At 43.1% G+C, this 21,664-nt stretch overlaps 1 protein-coding gene across 1 annotated transcript in view; it reads left to right on the forward strand.

Moving 5' to 3' along the window:
* The first annotated feature begins 489 nt into the window (after positions 1-489).
* LOC117352110 (catalase-like) overlaps positions 490-21,664 on the forward strand; it is a 40,936-nt gene continuing 19,761 nt past the window's right edge. The window contains exons 1-6 of the mRNA XM_033928242.1: positions 490-640; positions 7,306-7,468; positions 11,457-11,567; positions 13,617-13,747; positions 20,150-20,254; positions 21,361-21,486. Coding sequence (XP_033784133.1) covers positions 611-640; positions 7,306-7,468; positions 11,457-11,567; positions 13,617-13,747; positions 20,150-20,254; positions 21,361-21,486 — 666 coding nt within the window. The 5' untranslated portion in view covers positions 490-610. The remainder of the gene's footprint in view (positions 641-7,305; positions 7,469-11,456; positions 11,568-13,616; positions 13,748-20,149; positions 20,255-21,360; positions 21,487-21,664) is intronic.

The raw sequence follows: 21,664 nt of genomic DNA on the forward strand, positions 1-21,664 counted from the left end.
GTTTGATGAAAAAACTCTGGCACTACAGAGAACTGTAGATCTGGAGCCTAGGAATGAGCAATTAATGCCTTTTGACTATTTTATTTTCCAAAATATTTTGGCCACTTGAACAGAAATAGAAGTCCCCGTTGGAGAAATATTTTTTGCACCAAAACCTGTACAATGATGGGCCAGGAAAACATATGACCGATAAAACTTTGCTGGCACAGTCATTGATCATTTGGCATGGATAAAAACTATCAAAGCCATTATTTGACTACAGATTTGTACAGTAATAACTGTTTCTTGACTTGTCGATGAAAATTACCACATAATAGACATGTTTGGCACCGACTTAAGATTTCTGAATATTTTGCTGGAGAAGTGAATTTCCTGAGGGCCAGCATCCTCAAGTCCCGGGGGTGTAATTTTCACATTCAAGTAATGTTGAAATCTAAGAAAATCCAGGGTTGTCTGAGAGCAGAGCGGAAGGCTGGGGTGGAGCTTCCTTATTATGTAAGGGGGAGAGGCAGAAGGCCAAATATATATATATGTATGCATATCTACAAATGCAGTACATAACACAGTCACTGCATTTCTCCGCTGGCTGAACTTTTACCAGGGGTGCAAGATGGCACAGAACTCAGATACACAACACAAGGTAGACTCAGCTTTTTTTATATATTCTTCCTTAGCCACAAGGAAAGTTACTAAGAGGAAGATCTTATGCATGGGGTTCGGGTTCACCCAATGCAGAGGGGGAATGGGAGCTTCCCATGCAGTCAAAAGAGAACTGCTGTTCCTGGCTTCTGCCCCAACCTTCCTGCCAGGGGCACTTGCCTGGCATCCAGAGCCTTGTGCAGAATTCCAGCGGCAGGAAGAGGGGGAGGGGATGCATGTGCTTTCCCCCCCCCCCCAAGCTTCAGAGCAATAGCCTAATTTTTGTAAAGGGAAACAGAAGGTTGCCTCCCATCAGAAAAAAAGATACTTAGGGGGGGAAACTATACAGCAATATCGAGCTGGAGATAAATAATGGGCTTATTATATGTGCCAAACGAACGCACTTGGAGAAATTGCCCCCAGCCAGAGGAATGTGAGGGATTGGATCGTATATTATGAGCATAACTTGGCTTAGGCATGAGTTCATGCCTGCTATGATATGTGCAATGCATAACAAACTTGTTTTTAGTCGCTGCTCACAGAATAACAGGAGAAAGAAGCAGTGGGGTTTTTGGTACAACAGGAACAAGAAACAAATTAAGTTTCTGATATTCTCTGATACCTATCCTGGATGTAGATTTGGATTTACACAACAAAGGAACAGGGAAACTCTTACTTTTTTTTTTTTTTTTAAATAAACAGTAGGACAGGAAGTCCAGGGCATGATCCGAAATCATGCTAGGCTCTGGAAGAGGAATAAACAGTATGATTTTGTTCATAAAAGCGAGATTAAAAAGGGACTTGATATATCTGAGGCTAGTTGGCAGGAAGCAAAGTTAAGTAAGCCAATGTTTGAATGCAATTTTGTGAGTGGAGCACCCAATACTTTTAGAAAAATAATAAATAGAAAACACTAATCCTTTCTGGAGTCAGGCTAAAAGGAGTTCACACTAGAGAATGACACGGAGACACATTTTTTCTCGGGCCCGCGGGAACTCGTTTTCCCATCCCGTCCCTGCGAGTTCTTTTCCTGTTCCTGTCCCATCCCTGCAAGCTCTGTCCTCATCTGCACAAGCCTCAAACACTTTAAAATCATAAGTGTTCGAAGCTTGTGCAGTTAAGGCAGAGCTTACAGGAATGGGACAGGGACAGCGACAAAACTTGCGGGGAGGAGACGGGGACAAATTTGTCCCCATGTCATTCTCTAGTTTACGCCTTTATTGTGAGTGCGCTTCCACTGAAATGCACTGAACATTTTTTGGGTAGATTCCTTAAGCAAAATATGATGCTTTATTCGTTTAAAGGTGAGGTGACAATTCAGCTGTGCAACATTTGCAGTCTTAGAGCAAGGGTGACAAGGGGTATAATTGGGTCCCATTTGAGTCATAGTAGTAGAAGGGAACTTTGGCAGTATCAGTCACAAGGGTGGAGATGGGACAGTGACTCAGCACTTTTCAGCAGCCAGGCGGTTAACTGTCTTCCAACAAATTCTGATGAAATAGTCATTGGCCTTGGAGAAGAGCCCTGAGCCTGGTTTAACTTTTAATCTGACGAAAAGGGACACGCTGCCCAGTTTTATCTGTATTAAATATATTGCTTGGCAATCTTATTTTTCAACTGCTTTTGATCTGTGCATGAATCTTGCGTCTGAGTAGGGGGAAAGGACCAATGGTCAGCGTAAAAAAAACAAAAAAATTAAAAGGGCTGCTGAAAAGTTCTTGGCCCAACCAACAAAGTTAGGGCAGTCTCCGCTTTTTTTCATTCCGTCGAAAAACATGGAACGAAAAAAGAAGAAAATCGCTGGACTAGGTGTATAGCCTGCTCCAACTTTATTGGTTGGGCTGAGAACTTTTCAATGGCCCCTCATATGCCCTCAGTGTGGTTTTTTTTTAAATATATTGATGCCATTATTTTTAAAGTTCTTTCATCTGAGTCCCAGCCTATGAATCTTCCTCCCTCTACCTACCGCCCAACTCTGAAGCAGTCATTTTTGGAATGGAGTCATAGTAACATGGCAACAGGATAGATGATGGCAGATAAAGACCTGTAGGGTTCATCCATTCTGCCAAACAAGAGAAACTGATAACGTACACTTACTCTAAGATCTTGTGACCACTATCTCAAGTTCAAAAAAACTTTTAAAAGCATTTCTGTATCAGGGAGCCAACCCGGAAGTAACTGAAATGGTAATTGCAGAAGGCCATTTCTAAACTGTTCAATGCAACTCCTAGGACATAACGATGAACCAAAGATGACCTACTTAAACTTGTAACTATGTGTTTGTAACTATGACCTAACTGTATTCATAGCTGTATTGATCTACCTGTACTAGCAACTCTATTGAATGTCCGTGTCAAACTGTCCATTGTAACTTCCAGGTAACTGGCCCAATCGCTTGTAACGTAATCCGACCTTGAACTGATTAGGTAAAGGTGGAATAGAAAACCTATTAACATAACATAAGCATAATTGATCTTGATATGTCCAGCACAAGACAGAGAAAACAGTCCTCTGCTCATAAGCCAACAATACAAACAGGGAGGAGGGGGGGGGGGAGTTGGAAAAAAACACGAAGCAACCAGTAGTGCTCACGCAAATATGGGGTTTTTTTTGGGTCGTCAAGGTCTTCTCTCATCATGAGTTCTATTTTGGCTAAAAAGCCTGCTCCAAGAGTCTAAACCTTGCATCTAACCATGGGCATTCTATTGCAAGACCGCGTCTCTACAACTAAAGTATAAATAATTGCATAGTAGAATATGTCAACGGTGCACGTGCTCTACTGCTGCTAATAGCAGTGCAATGAACCTTTTTGTTAATGTGAGCACCATTGGCTGCTTTGTGTTTTCCGTCAACCCCACTGTCTGTATTCTTGTCATTTTCAGGGCACAGACCTTAGAAGTCTGCCTGGCCCTTTTCTGAGCTACTGGAGTTGAAGTCCGCTCCAGCCCATCAGATTGGACTAGCTATAATTGGGGGCAGAGACTGAAGAAGTCGTCTTGGCTTTATTTATTCCATTTTCTATACCATTCTCCCAGGGGAGCTCAGAATGGTTTACATGAATTTATTCAGGTACTCAAGCATGTTTCCCTGTCTGTCCCATGGGCTCAAAATCTATCTAATGTACCTGGGGCAATGGGAGGATTAAGTGACTTGCCCAGGGTCACAAGGCGCAGGGTGAGTTTGAACCCACAACCTCAGGGTGCTGAGGCTGTAGCTTTAAGCACTGCACCACACTCTGTGATGTTTTTTTGTTTTATCAGAAGTACCTGGACATCAAGCAGCAGTGAGAGATTGTATGAGTCTTTCCAGTATTTATTGTCGATGGGCTTAACTTGTAAATCCTGGTTTTGGAGTATTTACTCCCTCCAAATTTGCGGGTTTAAGGACTCACGGCTTCAGTTATTCGCGAGTTTCTAAACCCTGACCCACCCCCCACCTCCCGGACTTCTCCACACTGTACCTGGTGGCCTAGTGGTGAAGTGGGGCAGGAGCGATCTTATGTTCCTGCCCCATGCAGAGCTGTCGACAAAAATGGCTGCTGTGAGTTCTATCGATCGGGATGTTGCAGAATGAAAACAGAGGGGGGAGGGGGACTTTTCTTGATACAGCCTTCAGGCAAAACATGTCGGAGTGACATGTCCCTTCCTAATATGAGCAACAAAGTAAAAACCAACAAAAAAGATAAGTTGAAAGCTTTTATATTTAAAACTTTTTGGTTTAGCACAGAGCACTTAAAGCACTAACAATACACTTTAAAAGAAAACATAAACGGGTCTAATGAGGAGGCCAGTGCTTAAAAAGCATTTTAGCCATTGAAAACACTTGGCTAATACTGGCACTTCTGAAGACCTAAGAAAAGAATAAAAAAATGATTGAAGATTTGTAGCATACTAATTATACCAGAGAGTGGTAGAAAACTGGAACGCTCTTCCGGAGTCTGTCATAGGGGAAAACACCCTCCAGGGATTCAAGACAAAGTTAGACAAGTTTCTGCTGAACAAGGACGTATGCTGATAGGGCTAGTCTCAGTCTTTGACCAGAGGGCCGCCGCGTGAACGGACTGCTGGCCATGATGGACCACTGGTCTGACCCAGCAGCAGCAATTCTTATGTTCGTAATACCTGTACAATAAAAAGAAATAATGAATAAATTCTGTATATCTACTTTTGGTCTACCCTGTATAACCCATTCCACTCCATTTCTTGTGTTATCACCCTGACCCCTGGGAGAATCTCAATCTGTCATCTGGAGAAAGCTAAAGAGGCTTGGGCCTGGCTAAAACCTACATAGGAGACCACTAGGAAAGACTGGGGCCGGTTTCTGTGCCAGTAAGACTCGTTAAAGCAGTCTTACTGGCACGGAAACTTTCCTCCCAACGTTTAAAAGGATTATCCATGGCTGCTACTGATCCTTGCAGCAAGTATACATTACATTGATGTCTTCTATTGCGCCAATTCCTTTCAGTTCTAGGCGGTTTACAACAAGAAATTAGCCTGGGCATTCCCAGGGAGATTACAAGGTTGATAGCTATAGTATGCGTCAGGATCTGGGAAGGGTCGATACGGTTTGGTTAGATCATTTGACAAATTTCTTGAATAGTATGGTTTTCAGTTCTTTCCTGAATGTTTTGTAGTGGGGCGTCGTGGTCAGCAGATTTGATAGGTGGTTGTCTATTTTTGCTGCTCTGGTGGCTAGTAGACCGTCATATATTTTTTTTGCTTTAGATGCCTTTGACTGGGGGGTGGGTAAAGTGTGCTTGAGTTCTCCTTGGTCTGGATATGTTTTTCCAGATTAGGCGGTTGCCCATTTCCATTTAGGGCTTTGAATAGGATGCAGTAGAATTTGTGTTGTATGCGTGCATATACTGGGAGTCAGTGTGAGTCTTGGAACGCTGAGGTAATGTGGTTGTATTTTTTTTCATCGAGTATATTAGTCTTAGGGCTGTGTTTTGGACTGTTTGTAATTGTTTTAGCATGTTGGCGGGGCATGACAGGTAAAGTATGTTACAGTAGTCCAGGAGTCCTAGGATTAGCATTTGTACTATGAGTTTGAATTGTTCGTTATTAAAGTATTTTTGGATGTCTCTTAAGCTGCGCAGGGTGCGAATGCCTTCTGAACCGTTTTGCTGATTTGAAGTTGCATGATGTAGCCTTTGTCTATCATTATTCCCAGCAGTTTTAGGTTGGGTTTTAAGGGATATGTGATGGAGTTTATTTCTAGGTTTGTTATGGTTGGGGTTTTATTTCTTTCTAGAAGTAAGAATTTGGTTTTTGTCTTGGTTCAGTTTTAATTTGTGGTCTCTCATCCATTTTGACACTGTTTCTAGTGCAATGTGTAGTTTGTTTGTTGTGTTGGGGTGGTTTGGTCAAAAGGCAGGAGGATGGTGATATCATCTGCATAGCTGTATGATGTTATGCCTAGTTTGTCTAAGCCAAGTGTGGCTATGTAAAAGTTGAAGAGTGTCGGTGATAGCGGGGAGCCTTGGGGGACTCCACAAGGGTTGTTCCAGGATTCTGATTGTTCATTGTTTGCTTTTACTCTGTATCTTCTTGAGCGGAGGAATCCTTCAAACCAATTGTAGACTTTGCCTGTGATTCCTGTTGCCTCCAGTGTTTGTAGTAGGATGTCGTGATCTACAGTAATAACACAACATACAAGAGTGGTTTCAAAGGTTTAGTAACAAATCAAGTTAAACAAATATATATTTTTTAAACTGTTATATTTCTCAACAATGTCTCCATCGAGGACTGCACACTTAGGGGGGAAAAATTTGTCCCCATGTCATTCGCTACTTCGGAGAACATGCTAGAAAATTGAATAAAGAGTGTGAAAGTTCCAGCCTGTGATAACCAGAGCTGGTATTCTGATGTCATAATGCCTCATTCCACCAATAACAGCCAACCTCATTAGTGATGTCACAATGGCTGGATTGTCCTACACTTGGATCACTTTTACTACATTTTGATTTCTAGAGTGGTGCAGTGTAGAGAATGACACGGGGACAAATTTTTCCCCCATCCCCGCAGGAACTCAATTTCCCCGTCCCGTCCCCATAAGTTTTGCCCTTGTCCCTGTCCCTGCCCCATTCCTGTAAGCTCTGCCTTAACCGCACAAGCCTCGAACACTTAGGATTTTAATGTGTTTGAGGCTTGTGCACAAGTTTCTGCTGAACAAGAACGTGCGCTGGTAGGGCTAGTCTCAATTAGGGTGCTGGCCGCGTGAGCGGACTTCTGGGCATGATGGACCACTGGTCTGACTCAGCAGTGGCAATTCTTATGTTCTTATGAGGACAAAGGTTGCAGGGACGGGGCAGGGACAGGCAAAAAACTCACCGGGACAGGACAGGAAAATGAGTTCCCTTGGGGACGGGGTAAAATTTGTCCCCATATCATTCTCTAATTTGATGCTGACATTTTTATTAGAAATAAGAGTTCCTTATGCACCATTTTGCAGGGTGTGAAAAATGCAGCATGCTTCTGTGGTTTGCTCACTGAGTACGTCCCCCATATACCTAAAAAACTTGTTAGCACATCAGGCCCTCATGTCACAATGTAGAGTATTTTACTGATTTTGTCTTATACTAAGTCAACTGACATGCCCACGCAGAGAGTTTGATATTACCTAACAGATTTCTAACATTCTGAATTTTGCATTTTAAAATCTCAGGTTTTGACTACTGGAGCTGGGGTCCCAGTGGGCGATAAGATGAATGTTATCACGGTGGGGGCTCGGGGTCCTTTGCTAGTCCAGGATGCGATTTTCATCGATGAATTAGCTCACTTTGATCGGGAGAGGATACCCGAGAGGGTTGTGCACGCCAAGGGGGCAGGTGAGTATATTTTTTACGGGAAAATAGGATCTTCATCAGGGAACACCTAGGACGTAAACAGGGAACACCTGGATTGGCCTCCGCGTGTGCGGGTCACTGGACTGGATGGACCAAAGGTCTGATTCGGTGGAGGCATTTCTTATGTTCTTATGTTTCTCTTTAATAATCAATCCTAGGGTTACCAGATTTTCATGCTATGATGTATATAAGCCTGAACTGGCAGAGTCCTATGCTCTTGAAGTTTGTATTGGCTATCACTGAGCACTGTTAACTATTTATGTATTCATTTATTTATTATACAAGAAGAATATTTTTAGAATAAGGAATTTACTCTTTTTGAAGAAAAACCCTAGTTGTACGCCAAACATGGAATAGACAGTCCCTGCTCAAAAGAGTTTACAATCACTTCTCGTTCTCGACTACTCCTGTGCGTCGATACACTGACTTCTCAAGAGTACCTCGCTCCTTTGCACTGTACACGTTCCAAACGAGTGTCCCCTGAGGAAGGTGTCTTCAATACGGCGAAACTAGGATCCTTGTTGGGACAATTGTTTCAATAAAGACTTTATCATTGGTTGAAAAGATGTCTCCCTTGCCCTTTGTAAGACTGTCTATACCCTAAGGCGTGGTGTACTTCTTCTTTTTGCCTGTCTCCTTTTTCTGGAGCCATATGGTAACCCCATGTACAGCGCTGTGTATGCCTAGAAGCACTATACAAATGATACGTAATAGTAGATAAGCTGCCATGTAATATTGCTCAGAGAGCCCCTCTGGTTTCTGTTCTTCATTTTTCCTGAGGTTGGCCCATTTCTTCAGGCTTCAGTTCAGTCACCTGATTCTCACATGATTCCTCTTATGACTTTCACACACAGTGAAACAGTATCTTCACATACAAAGTGTTTGGACATGGCTGCCCGTAGCACTAGCAGCAGCCAACATTTCTGAAAGCACATGATTTTTTTTTTTTTTTTTTTTAATCTTTATTTAAATTTTAAACATATTATCAAGAATAATCTTCTTGTACAGAATATGAGTGAGTCAACATAATATAAAACAAATGAAGTATCAGTTATATGACAAAATTACTATTTACTCATCATAATTAAAGTCCCAAAATTAAATTGAGATCCAAGATGTTCCTGAGTGAGAATTATTAAAAGAAAAAGAATAAATTCAAATTGCAATTAGGCGGTCAGATGAGAGTGGACCAAGAGTAAATTTATACATTGAGATCTTTTTTATCCCCTTCAAGGCCCTTCCTAGAGAGAAATCCTGTCAACTGAGAGGGCTCAAAGAAAATATAATTGCAAGATTTATATTTTACAATGCATTTACAAGGATATCGTAGAAGAAATGATGCCCCCATTGCAGTGACCCCAGGAAAGCACATGATTTTTGTAGGTAAACAGAGGTTTATTTACAAAAATCAGCAGGGGCAGGATAACTGAACAGCACCCTAGTTCCTGGAACTCATCAACTGAGGTCCTACCTAGAACTAGGATTCGAGCATTTGAAATCTGTTATAGCTAATTACTGTAGAACACGATGGCTTTATTTACGTATGTTTATTCTTGGATTCACACCTAACCAGTCGGGATTTCCAGAGGATTCTCGCATTTATTGGTTTCTTGGAATACTGCTTTTTTTGAGATTTGCAAAGCGGTATCCAGTTGAGGTCCCTTGTACTAAGCTGCAGTAAAAAGTGGTCTTAGTGTACCCTCAGATAGGTCAAAATCAAGAGAATGTGTAGAATTTGAAAGAGGGGTTGAGGATGGGGCGTGCATCTGGAGAACCATTCATTTTAAAGGAAGGATCTTAGTCAGAGGAGGTTCCATCATTTTAAAAAATGGGGATGTGGGGGGGAGAATGGGGTTGAAAGGCTGTTTTCTTTACTTCCACTAGCAGTGGCATAGCGAGGGTAGGAGGCAACTGGCGTGGTGGCATCTCCCGTGCCCTCCTCTCCACCCCTCAAATCCTTCCGCACCCCCCCACGCCACACTGATGCCCACCCTTCCCCCAAATACCTCTTACAATTTTTGCCAGTGCAAGCGGCTTCTCCGGCCTGCTGCTCATGCCGGTGTTGGCTTTCCCTCTGACATCACTTCCTGGCCCCGTGACCCGGAAGTGATATCAGAGGGAGTCAGGCCAGAAGATTTGAAGAGGTAAGGGGGGGCGGGGAAGGGAGGGCGTGGGTGTGACATGGGGGCAGAGAGGTGCCAGTGCCTCCACCAAGACGGTGCCAAGGGTGGTCCGCCCCCCTCCCCCACTGTCCACTAGCCTCTTTAAAACATAGCAGGCAAGAGTTGCAGTCTGTTACCTTTGCATCAAGGGGGACAGGAACGTGCAATGTCCTCAGCTGCAATAATACAAAATACACTTCCCCTTCCGTATTCGCAGTTTCGTTAACCGTGGTTTCGCTTATTCATGTTTTTTTGTTCCCTGGCTCCGCCCCCCCCTTCAAATTTACATTACAGGAAATTGCTGCTCCCGGCATTGCACAGAGCAAATCGCTACACTTGCAGGTCAGGTTATTCGCGTTTTTAAAATCTTTTTTAGGGTTTTTTTTAACAGAAAAACCACTAATGACATACGAAAAGTTATTCGTGGTTTTTCGGTATTCGCTGCCATGCTGTTCCCCTATCACCGCGAATGCGGAGGGGGAAGTGTACACGAAGTGAAGTGTGGGTTAGTGAATTAAACGTTATTTTATCTTTTATTTATTACCATAGGACAGTTCAGCATGCATTTAGTAACGCTATATATTAAAATGTGTGCACATCTGTACTCTTAGAACAGGGGTATCAAAGTCCCTCCTCAAGGGCCACAATCCAGTCGGGTTTTCAGGATTCCCCCAATGAATCTGCATGAGATCTGTTAGCATACAATGAAAGCTTTGCATGCAAATAGATCTCATGCATATTCATTGGGGAAATCCTGAAAACCCGACTGGATTGCAGCCCTCGAGGAGGGACTTTGACACCCCTGTCTTAGAAGAAGATGTGTTTGTATATTTCACTTAGGTACTCTTTTACTAACTTATATTAGATTAGATAGACGCTGGGGTCCAAAACTGCGCACTATTAGACCGTATTTTGAATTCTCGGTGTTAAGGCTTTTGGTTCAGTCATTGTTGCTTAGTCTTCTTGATTACTGCAGCATTGCTTATCCGACAATCTCTAAGAAAAATGTGGTTAGATTGAAGTTGGTTCAGGACATGGCAGTTAGATTGATCTACGGCCAGAAGAAATATGATTGTGTGACACCTTTTTATCATGCGTTGCATTGGCTTCCTGTGGGGGCTCGTGTCATTTTTAAGTTGGGTTGTCTTTGCTACAGCTCCACTTTATTTAGCGAATAGATTTCTGATAGCAGCTAAGAAGAATAGAAGGAGATCACATGCCCTTTTCGTCTTTCCATCGGTGCAGGGTTGTAAAAGTAAAAAATTTCTTGATCCTACACTTTCATACCAAGCAGCCATTCATGACGAAGAATTTAGATTGTTATTGCTTACATCTTGCTCTTACGAACATTTTAGAAATCAGTAGAAAAAAACTTTCTTTTTTTCAAAACACCCAACTGAATAGTTATCATTGTGACTTCTGTAATTTCTTTATTGGTAATCTTTTGTAAACCGCATCGAACTTGTGATTATGCAGTCTAGAAATCTGGTGTTATGTTATTCTGCCAATACCTTGCGGTTCTAGGCGGATTACAAAAGAGGAGATTTGGACAAATCCAGAATAATTACAAGATAGATATTTAGCTGGGATGTTGGGATCCGGGGATAGAGGTTTCTACCGTGACCCAGGGCGCTAAATGCTCCAAAGTTGCTCTGATGCTCATAGGAATTCTATGAGCATCGTTAAAAACCTCTACCGCGGCTTAGTAAAAGTGTTAATTTGTTAAAAACGGCATGGAATAAATAAACGGCCAAATAAGCTAGTGCATTAATTCAGATGACTGGATTTTTTTTTTTTTTTTTCCTCAGGAGCATTTGGTTATTTTGAAGTGACCCACGACATCACAAAATACTCAAAGGCTAAGGTGTTTGGGCAGGTTGGGAAAAGGACGCCAACTGCTGTGAGATTCTCCACTGTAGGTAAGTCTGAGCTTATAGAGATAGGTTGCCTCAGTATGAGCAATGCATTTATGTAAGGTCTTGCTCGTTTGTCCTTTGTTAGAGCATAACTTTTAAAACACTGCAATCAAAATCTCCCCAATTTATAGAAAAAATACTTAATTCCCTACGAACTAACATGTCTTCTATGATCCGCTGACTGTATATTACGAACTGTTCCAAGCAGCCAAGATGAACCCATGGCTAGCCCAAATGATACTCGAGGCCCCCACCTACCTCGACTTCAGAAAATCACTCAAAACCCACCTTTTCAGCAAACAAGACCCTTAACTGACCCTTCAGATAATCTCAAGGCCCCCTACCCGACTCTTCTCCTGCACGATAGCTCCTATCTCCCCCTGCTTCTCCTTCCCACTTCCTTCCTCATCCACCAAGTCTGATTTAATCCGATGTAAATCCGATTAATTTGTTGTAATTCTGCCCTCTTCATCTACGAAGTTGGCTAAACTTGTTGTAAATTTCCCTTTTCATCTGCCAAGTTTTGGCTACAGTTGTTGTAAATCCTATAAATTTGTTGTAAATCTACAAGTCTATACGGATCCTAATCTAATTTAATGTAAACCGCCTAGAACTCGCTGGGTATGGCGGTATATAAGAATTAAATTATTATTATTATTATTATTATAGGCACCAAGGGGCTCATAACTGAAACAGAAAAACGTCTGAAAATCGGCCTAAATCAGCACTTGGATGATCAGTGAGACAAGTCGTCCATGTGCCGATAATTGAACCAGGTTTTAGACGTATTTAAACACGACCTAGTGCTGCTGAACGACCAGAGCTAAAAGAGGCGTTTCAGGAGGAGTGTCGAGGGCGGGATTTGGGCGGGACGTGGGCCATGTATAACCGAAAGTTTTACAACACTGCCAAGACGGAACTTGGACGTTGTGACTTAGGCCATCTAAAACCAGGTTCAAGTCCACAGAAGGTATCCAAAGTGACCATATAAGCACTGCAGACACAAAGTACAGACCCCCCACACACACGCTGCCCCAGTGATCACTGATCCCCCCTCCATAAAAATCATAATAACAACTTTACATATCTGCCTCCAGAACATCAGCACCTGGCAGCCTGGCATAGGAAAGCCTAGTAGAGTTGCACAGAGGTGGCTTAAGTGGTCTTGGGGGTGGGTGAGTGAACCATAGAGAGGAGGACTCAGGCCCATAAGCCTCTCTAATCACCACATTCATGGTGAAAAATGTGCACCCCCCAAAAAAAAAACCCAAATCCTTTTGTACTGCCATATAAGTGGCTCCTGCAGCCATAAGGGCTATTGGGGTGATAGATAGGTGGGTCTGGTAGATTCTAGGGGTGTTTTGGGGGGGCTCACCATGACCTATAAGGGAGCTCTAGTGAGATGTTTATGTGGGACCCTTTTTTTGAAGTTCACAGCAGTGCCCTGTAAGGTACCCCACTACTCTGGTGTCATATCTGGGTGTCCGGTCCATCATTTTTCTGGCCCCTTACGCACCCAAAAGATCTTTTTCTAGGCGTTTGTGACTTGGATGAATTTTTGGACGAAAATAGGGTATAAAGATGGACGACTTAGCGGTTTGGGCGATCAGACGGCTGGACATACAGTTGGACGATTTTCGGGGAAAAAAAAATGTTGGGTGTATTTTTCGAAAATGGATCTTTTCCCGTGTCCGACTTTGGGCAACTTAGGCCCAAAATGGACTTAGACGATTCTTTTGATTATGCCCCTCCAAGCGTCAAGATATCTTCTCCGTGATATCTTTGCAGTGTAAAGTCCTGCCACTGAACTACTGGGCCGGTCTATCTACTCTTGCATTCCCTTGTGTTGGGGGCATCTTGCTTTGCAAACCACTTTTTCCCTTAGGGAAATGCTAATTATAAATCCAGTGTGGGGAACATAGGGAGACGAACAAATCTGATAATTTTCCTGATTGAAAGCAAACCCACAGGCTCCTTCTGAGCTCTTCTAGATATGATGCCTTATTCTGCATCTTGGTGACCAGTAATATGGCTTGGCCTCATTATTTACAGCTGGAGAATCTGGCTCAGCTGACACCGTCCGAGACCCCCGAGGGTTTGCAGTGAAATTCTACACAGAAGAAGGAAACTGGGACCTTACTGGAAACAACACACCCATCTTCTTTATTAAAGATCCATTTATGGTGAGTCACAAGCAATTTGAGAAGATTGAATTAAAGCTGTACTCAATCCAAATATATTTAAATGCGTGCATGTACAATCGCTACATAAATAAGCCTTGAGGGATGGATTTGCATAAATATAGTTTTTGCTGATGACAGAGAAAGGCTTTTCAAACCTGTCCTGCTGACCTTGGAGCCAATCCGTTTTCAGAGTAACGACAATTTTCATATAGTGAGTTTCCAATGAACGAAGATTCTCATTGTAGGGATCCTACAATCTTACTGGCTGGGTGGTCCTGAAGCCACATTTGGGAAGCCCTGCTATAGAGTGAAATCTAGTAAATGGCTTCTACTTATCATGTCCATAGCAGCATTAGATGTACGAGGGGTCGTGGAAATGTTCTCACCCCAAACGAAAAAGTTGGGGCAGTCTCCATCAAGGGCTACACACTTCGGCCAGTGATTTTCCACTTTTTTTTTTTTGTTCCGTCGGAAAAATACGGAATGAGAAATGTGGAAAATCGCTGGACTAAGTGTGTAGCCCTCGATGGAGACTGCCCCAACTTTGTCGGTTGGGCTGAGAACTTTTCAGTGGTGCCTCATACATGGCACTGTATACAAACAGAGATTGTGAGCTCTGTTGAGCACAAACTATCCAGTCAGGATGAATAGAGGTGTAGAAGGCCTCAAATGGAGCAATGAGATGGCATTGGATGTACAGGGAACATAGCATAACATAAAAATCCATTTCTAGACCAATAGGTTCTATGCAGTTTACAAAAGATTAGCTTAGGGTTGCAAGATGTCTGCATTTCCCCTTTTCGAGGACATGTCTGGGGATCTGGATGGCTTTTCATAACCAGGCACTTTGTCTGGTTTTGAAAAGCTTCCTTGAAATTGCGTCGGGCACACGCTGTGTGAAGAAATATTTTCTCCGTTTTGTTTTAAATCTACTACTTAGTAGCTTCATCGCATGCCCCCTAGTCCTAGTATTTTTGGAAAGAGTGAACAAGCGATTCACACCTACCTTTTCCACTCCACTCAGTATTTTATAGACCTCTATCATATCACCCCGAGTCGTCTTTTCTTCAAGCTGAAGAGCCGTCATAGGGAAGTTGTCCCATCCCTTTCATCATTTTCATCACCCTTCTCTGTACCTTTTCTAATTAATAATAATAAGAACATAAGAACATAAGAAGTTGCCTCCGCTGGGTCAGACCAGAGGTCCATCTCGCCCAGCGGTCCGCTCCCGCGGCGGCCCATTAGGCCCACTGCCTGAACAGTGGTCTCTGACTAATTTTGTAATTTACCTCTAATCCTGTCCCTATAACCTTACCTCTACTCTTATCTGTACCCCTCTATCCCTTTGTCCTCCAGGTACCTGTCCAGACCTTCTTTGAAGCCCTGTAGCGTGCTTCTGGTTATCACATCCTCCGGTAGCGCGTTCCATGTATCCACCACCCTCTGGGTGAAAAAGAACTTCCTGGCGTTTGTTCTAAACCTTTCCCCTCTCAATTTCTCTGAGTGCCCCCTTGTACTTGTGGTTCCCCATAGTTTGAAAAATCTGTCCCTGTCCACTTTTTCTATGCCCTTCATGATCTTGAAGGTTTCTATCATGTCTCCTCTAAGTCGTCGCTTATATACCGCCAAAGCCAAAGTAGTTCGAGGCGGTTTACAACAAGAGCTGGACAATCAGCGAAAATAATTACAATGAAGCCGTCGAATACATGTAGAGAAGGAGAAAGTCAGAGTAATAGACACAGTGTAGAGACATCGAGTACATGTAAGCAGAGTACAGGGAGAAGGCATTAAGAGTTCTTGGTCAAAGCAGCTCCTAGTTAGTGTAGCCTGACTTTACTACAGGAAGAGGCAGTTGGAGAAGACCACGAGTAATTTTCTTCACCCGTCGGCGCTCCAGCTGCCCTCTCCTGCCTCTCCAGCCGCACTCTCCTGCCTTTTGACAGGCGAAAAACCACATTTGCGGTTTTTTGAAATTTGTGGGGGGTTCCTGGATGATACTACATAGCCTAGAGTATTGTACTAAAGTCCCTTTCTTTAATTCCACTGTATCCCGCCCTGAGCTTTCTGGGAGAACAGGAGATGAATCAAAACTAACAAATAAATAAATTTGGCAGGAGCATGGGGTGGGATCTGCCTTTAAACACACGCAAAAAGATATGATAAAACTCCTTATTTGTATTGCCTGTGTGTATGTGTAACTGCCTAAATCTAGGCATGTTTCTTCACGCCTATGTTAGCAATTATTCGTTAGTACTAGGCGACAAGGTCTGCAAGTGGCTTCTGTAAATGTGCAGTTACTACAATGTTTTCAAAAACATGTTAAAACTGCAAAAGTGTCTCCTAGTTTCCTGCACAATGAGGCAGATCTTTGTTTTTTGTTTTTGTTTTTACTCAACGTTCAACCCTGTCTTACCTGTCCATCATATTTCATGAATAGAGATTAAATCTTTAGAGAAGGAAAGATCGCATGACATGATTTCAACATCTCTAATTATCTGGGAGCAGTGAGCGACTCTCTATCTAGGTTCCCATTCATCCCACAAATGTGGGGCACGTTTGATGTTGCTGACTTAGCCAAGGCTTGCTTTTCTATTACTGTATTTTCCTTCCATGGGTGGGTGTCTCATAGTGTAAACAGAAAAAGGTATTTCATGATTTTAGGTTTATCACTCATCTAGAACAGTCTAAGAAGAGGAAACAGTAATACATGGCAAAGCGTAGTCTTAAAATACATTCATTGAGCTGAAAGTTCCTGGCCAATCCCAGTCTCCATTTCCAGTTGCAGTTCTCACCTCAGGCAGAAGTAGATTAGGAATTAGTTGACTTTAACAACAGAAGAATGTCTTTACTGAGTCAGATCAATGATCCATCAAGTCTAACATCCTGTTTCCAACAGTGGCCAACCCAGGTCCCAAGTATCTGGCAGAAACCCAGAGTAGCAACATTCCAGAGCTGAGACTGTGATGTCATAATGCCTCATTCCACCAATGCCTAAGAGCCAGCCTCATCAGTGATGTCACAATGGCTTGATTGTCCTGTACTTGGCTGACATAAGAATATTATTGCCATACTAGGACAGACTGAAGGTGTGGCTTACTGGTTGAGCTGCTGCCTCTGCACCCAGATGTTGTACGATCAAATCTCGGTGCTGCTCCTTGTCACCCTGGGCAAGTCACTTAAGAACCTTCACCGGATCAGACCAAGGTCCATCTTGTCCGGCGATCCGCGCACGCGGTGGCCCATTTAAGTATATCTTTTGGGAGATCCGGATTTCCCGTATCCCTCGATATGGTTTTCAAGAAGATGTGCATCCAACTTGCGCTTGAAACCCAGAACAGTAGTCTCCGCCACAACCTCCTCCGGGAGAGCATTCCAAGCGCCAACCACTCGCTGTGAGTAACAGAACTTCCTGACACTTAATCCTCCAATGTCCACCGCTTTGAATGTCAGCTTTGAAATGCCAAAGCCACAAAAAGGCAGTATATAAGTCCCCATTCACTTTCCCTTTCATCAAGCCCAGTATCCTGTGGCTAACCCAGGTCACAGGTACCTGGCAGAAACCCAAATAGTAGCAACAATCTGTGATACTGATCCCAAGGTAAACAGTGCAGTGATGTCGTCATGCCCCTCCCATGTATTGCAAGCTCTGATGCTCTTGGCACAAAATATCTGGTTGCAAGAGTTAGTGCCACTGGGTACCTTTGCTCAGAGAGTGTAATAGGCCAGGGAAGCATAGCCAGGTTTTGGTATCAGGGCGAGCAGGCCTTTTGCAAAATAGGTGCTGCTGCAAGGCTGCAGGCACTATCTGCTCTCCTTCCACCCCACCTAGCTACGCCTCTGCTACCACAAGAATCTGCTGGGGAGCAGGGTTCCTCCTTCTTCACCTCCTTCTTTCCGATCCAATGTAGAGAATGACATGGGGACAAATTTTTCCCCGTCCCCGTGGGAACTCATTTTCCCATCCTGTCCCCTCAAGTTCTTTTCCTGTCTCTTCCCTGTTCCTGCAAGCTCCGTCCTCATCTGCACAATCATAAGTGTTCAAGGCTTGCGCAGTTAAGGCAAAGCTTACAGGAATGGGACAAGGACAGCGACAAAGAAAAAAAAAATAAATTTTAAATTGAATCAGGTTGGGCAGACTGGATGGACCATTCGGGTCTTTATCTGCCGTCATCTACTATGTTACTATGTTACTATGTTAAATCTGGTGGGGACAGGATGGAGAAATTGAGTTTCTGCAGGGACGGGGAAAAATTTGTCCCCGTGTCATTCTCTAACCCAATGTACAGTACTCGTCACCAAGCTTTCTTGACTTCAGAAGAGTGTAGCAAGTCAATATGGTATTTATTTAGCCCACTATAATAATTTTACATACTTACACATCACTTGGAAACCACATTACCTCCCTCTAATTATATACTGGAAAGCATGCTATGATAGCCTCAAACTGCCTTTTATCTCCTGCCAGTGTTGTCTCTGTTTACTGGAGGTGGTGAGAAAAGCCAAACACATTAACGATTCAATACTAATCTCCCATAGAGCTGAGTGTCTAGACCTTTGCACATCCATTCTTTGTGACTGACGATGCAGACACATAGGAAATCATGTTTTCTTGTAAATCCTGCTATCTGTGACGTTTTTTTTCTGGTGTTTGAGTTTGTTCCCGCATTATCTCAGCCTGGTTCTTTCACAGAAGGCGTGAAGGTTTTGCACCTTATCGAGACGATTTTGATGGCTCTGCTTGTCTCCATGTCTTTTCATTAGTTCTCATGTGCTGGTTCAGTACCCATGTCTGTTTTAATAAATAACTCCCTAATCCCTAATGTAAAAACATAAGCGTTGCCTTACCAGGACAGACCAAAGGTTCATCGAGTCTAGTATCTTCAGCAATTAATTTCAGAGTTTAATTTCATGTTGAGTGGAGAAATATTTTCTATGCTTTGATTTAAATCTACTTACTTAGTAGCTTCATCACAGACCCCTCTAGTCCTAGTATGTTGGAAAGAGTAAACAAGCGATTCACATCTATCCTTTCCCTTATTTGTCCTATTCGTCTGTCTTGAATAGATGGCAAACTCTGTAGCACTATAGAAATGATTAAAAGTCAATTTAATGTACGTTATGATTTCATATTCTGATTGCTTTTTAGATAAAGTAGCACAGTATGGCATGAAAAAAAGCTAAAACAATAGCACCATTGCTACAGATAATTTTCCTGATGAAAACATGTAAATGTTAGCAGGCTTCTAGAAAAATAGTTCCATGCTTTTCTCACACTATATTTAGTATGGGACTGTTTGCTAGGTTTGCTTCAGACCAGTTCACATTTTACAGGTAGCTGTCTTCGACCACCTTTAATTCATTCCCTTACCCCAGACTGCAGCATCCCGCAAACCTTTTGGCGCCACAGCACACTCAACCCGGTGCCACGGCTGGAAGGCATCCAGAAGTGTGTGGGCATCACCGCGACGGCATCACACGCATGCATGACATCATCACGTTGATGTCTGTGCATGCATGGAGGCCCTCTGGCCGCGACCCTGAACCTGGCACTTTTCCGGCAGGAGATTCTGGAGTAGGGGGAGGTGTGGGGAGATGAGCAGAGACGCCGGAAAGGAGGAGAGTCATTGGCGCCGGCTGAGATTTTAGGTGTGCCGCGACACACTGGCGAGGAGGAGAGTCATCCACGCCGGTTGACTGCCTACAGGACGTTGCGGCAAGAGGCACGTCTTGTAGGAAGTCAGCCGGCGCAGATGACTCTCCTCCTGGCTGGCGTCTCTCCTCTCCCCACAGCTCTCGGATCCCTCCACCGAAGCGGGTCACGGCCAGATGGGCCTCCACGCATGTGCGGATGTCAACGCGATGTCATGCATGCACGTGATGTCATCACGTTGACATCCACGCACTTCCGGGTGCCTTCCAGCTGAGGCGCTGGATTTAGTGTGCCACCGGCCGTAAAGTTTGCGAGACACTGGCCTACAATACATGCCTCTTGCCGTTGAGAGGTACATCCTGTAAGCAGTTAGCCAGCATCTCTCCTCCTTGCTGGCGTCTCGCGGCACCACAGTTTGCGATACACTGCCATACTGGGACAGACTAGTCCAGGGTTTCCCAAACTTGTCCTGAAGATTCTACAACCAACTGGGTTTTCAGGGTATCCCCAAGGAATGTGCTTGAGTGACCCTCCAATTCATTCAGATTTCTATCTTGAGATATACTGTATCTCATGCATATTCCTTGGGGGTATCCTGAAAATTTGACTAGCTCTGAGGGTCACCAGGACAGGTTTGGGTAATCTTGGTCTAGGATGGTCATGTTCTGCATGCCCTATTGTTTTATGATGAAGAGTTGATGGGTAAAAAGGGACATGCATCTTCATCTAATTTTCTTGTTCTCTCGTTGTAGTTCCCCTCCTTCATTCATACCCAGAAGAGGAACCCTAAGACTCACCTGAAGGATCCAGACATGGTGTGGGACTTCTGGACCCTTCGTCCTGAAAGCCTACACCAGGTGGGAAGAATCTTTTTTTTTTTTTTTTTCTTCCTATCATAATGCTTTATTGATAACAAATATGTCCAAAACCATATCTCTTTAAAAAAAACCAAAGGTTTTGAGAATTTGCTTTGCAGAGCATAGGAAGACACATTTCCTGACATTCCTCTTTCCCAAAGTTCATTTGGTGATGTGGGGGACAGGTTAACTCCAAATTAACATTTTTCCTAGTGTATTAATGAGTGAGGGTCTTGAATTTTTGGCTTCCACTCAAAAATATTCTCGTAAAACCCATGCTTTATTTGTTTATCCATCAGTGAAGGGTTGCAAGTTCCAAAGGTATCATGAACGTATGCTTTCGTATCAGGCAGCTCTTTGTGCCAAGGATTTTAAGCAATTGTTCACGGTTTCATTTTCATATGTAGAATTTATTTGTCTTCTAAGTTTTGGATGTATATCAGATTAAATTATTAAATTTGTTATTATCATTAGCTATTCAAAATGTATGGTATAACTGGAAAGATCTCTAAGGTAGAATTTCATGCTTGGTGGAATAATCTATGCCTAACTGGTAAATATGAAAATAGTTCTTGTAGAAAGAAATAATACTCTCCTCATATATTCACTTATTTGGTCACCGTTATCAAAATATTGTGAATCTTAATAAGCCCGCCTTACAACATTCCGTTCTATTGTCATAATTTATCCACTTATGCTTCATAAAATATTCTGAGTTACCCATCGTATATACCCATGTACTGTGTGATACATAATTGTTATACTTTCTTGTTCTTCTACTTATTCAAAAATTGAATAAAAATTTTTGAACAACAAAAAATGTTCATCTTACATTCCTAATTGCTGCATTTTATTTTACGCCCTCTGCTACAAAGAGGCGCTAGCGGCTGCCGCGTGGTAACGGCCCTGAAGCCCATAGAGATTTAAAGGGCTTCGGGGCTGTTGCCGCAGCTTTGTCGAAGAGGGAGTTAGTCTTTTGCAAACCGCATAGAACTGCGGTCTAGAAGTCAATTTTATGTAATATGTTATGTTTTATGTAAAAGAGCCCATTTTTCTTCCCACTGGCGTCCTTTCCACGCACAGTAACATCCGCCTCTCTGCTGTAGGTTTTCTTCCTCTTCAGTGACCGTGGGATTCCCGATGGGCATCGCCATATGAACGGTTACGGATCCCACACTTTCAAGCTGGTGAATGCTGACAACGAGGCAGTTTACTGCAAATTCCATTATAAGGTACTAACCGCATGTTCGAGCTCTCAGAGCCCAGAAGGCAGAGGTGATTTACATCATAAATACAGGCAGGACATTAATAACAAGTTAGTTCTAAGAAGACAGAAAGCAGTGATGTCATAGTGGCTTACGGCATGAGGTCAGCAGTTCAATCAGTCTCATAGACTCCTGGCTGTAAACT

The sequence above is a fragment of the Geotrypetes seraphini genome, chromosome 19, assembly GCF_902459505.1.
Source record: "Geotrypetes seraphini chromosome 19, aGeoSer1.1, whole genome shotgun sequence".
In the NCBI taxonomy this organism is placed as follows: domain Eukaryota; kingdom Metazoa; phylum Chordata; class Amphibia; order Gymnophiona; family Dermophiidae; genus Geotrypetes; species Geotrypetes seraphini.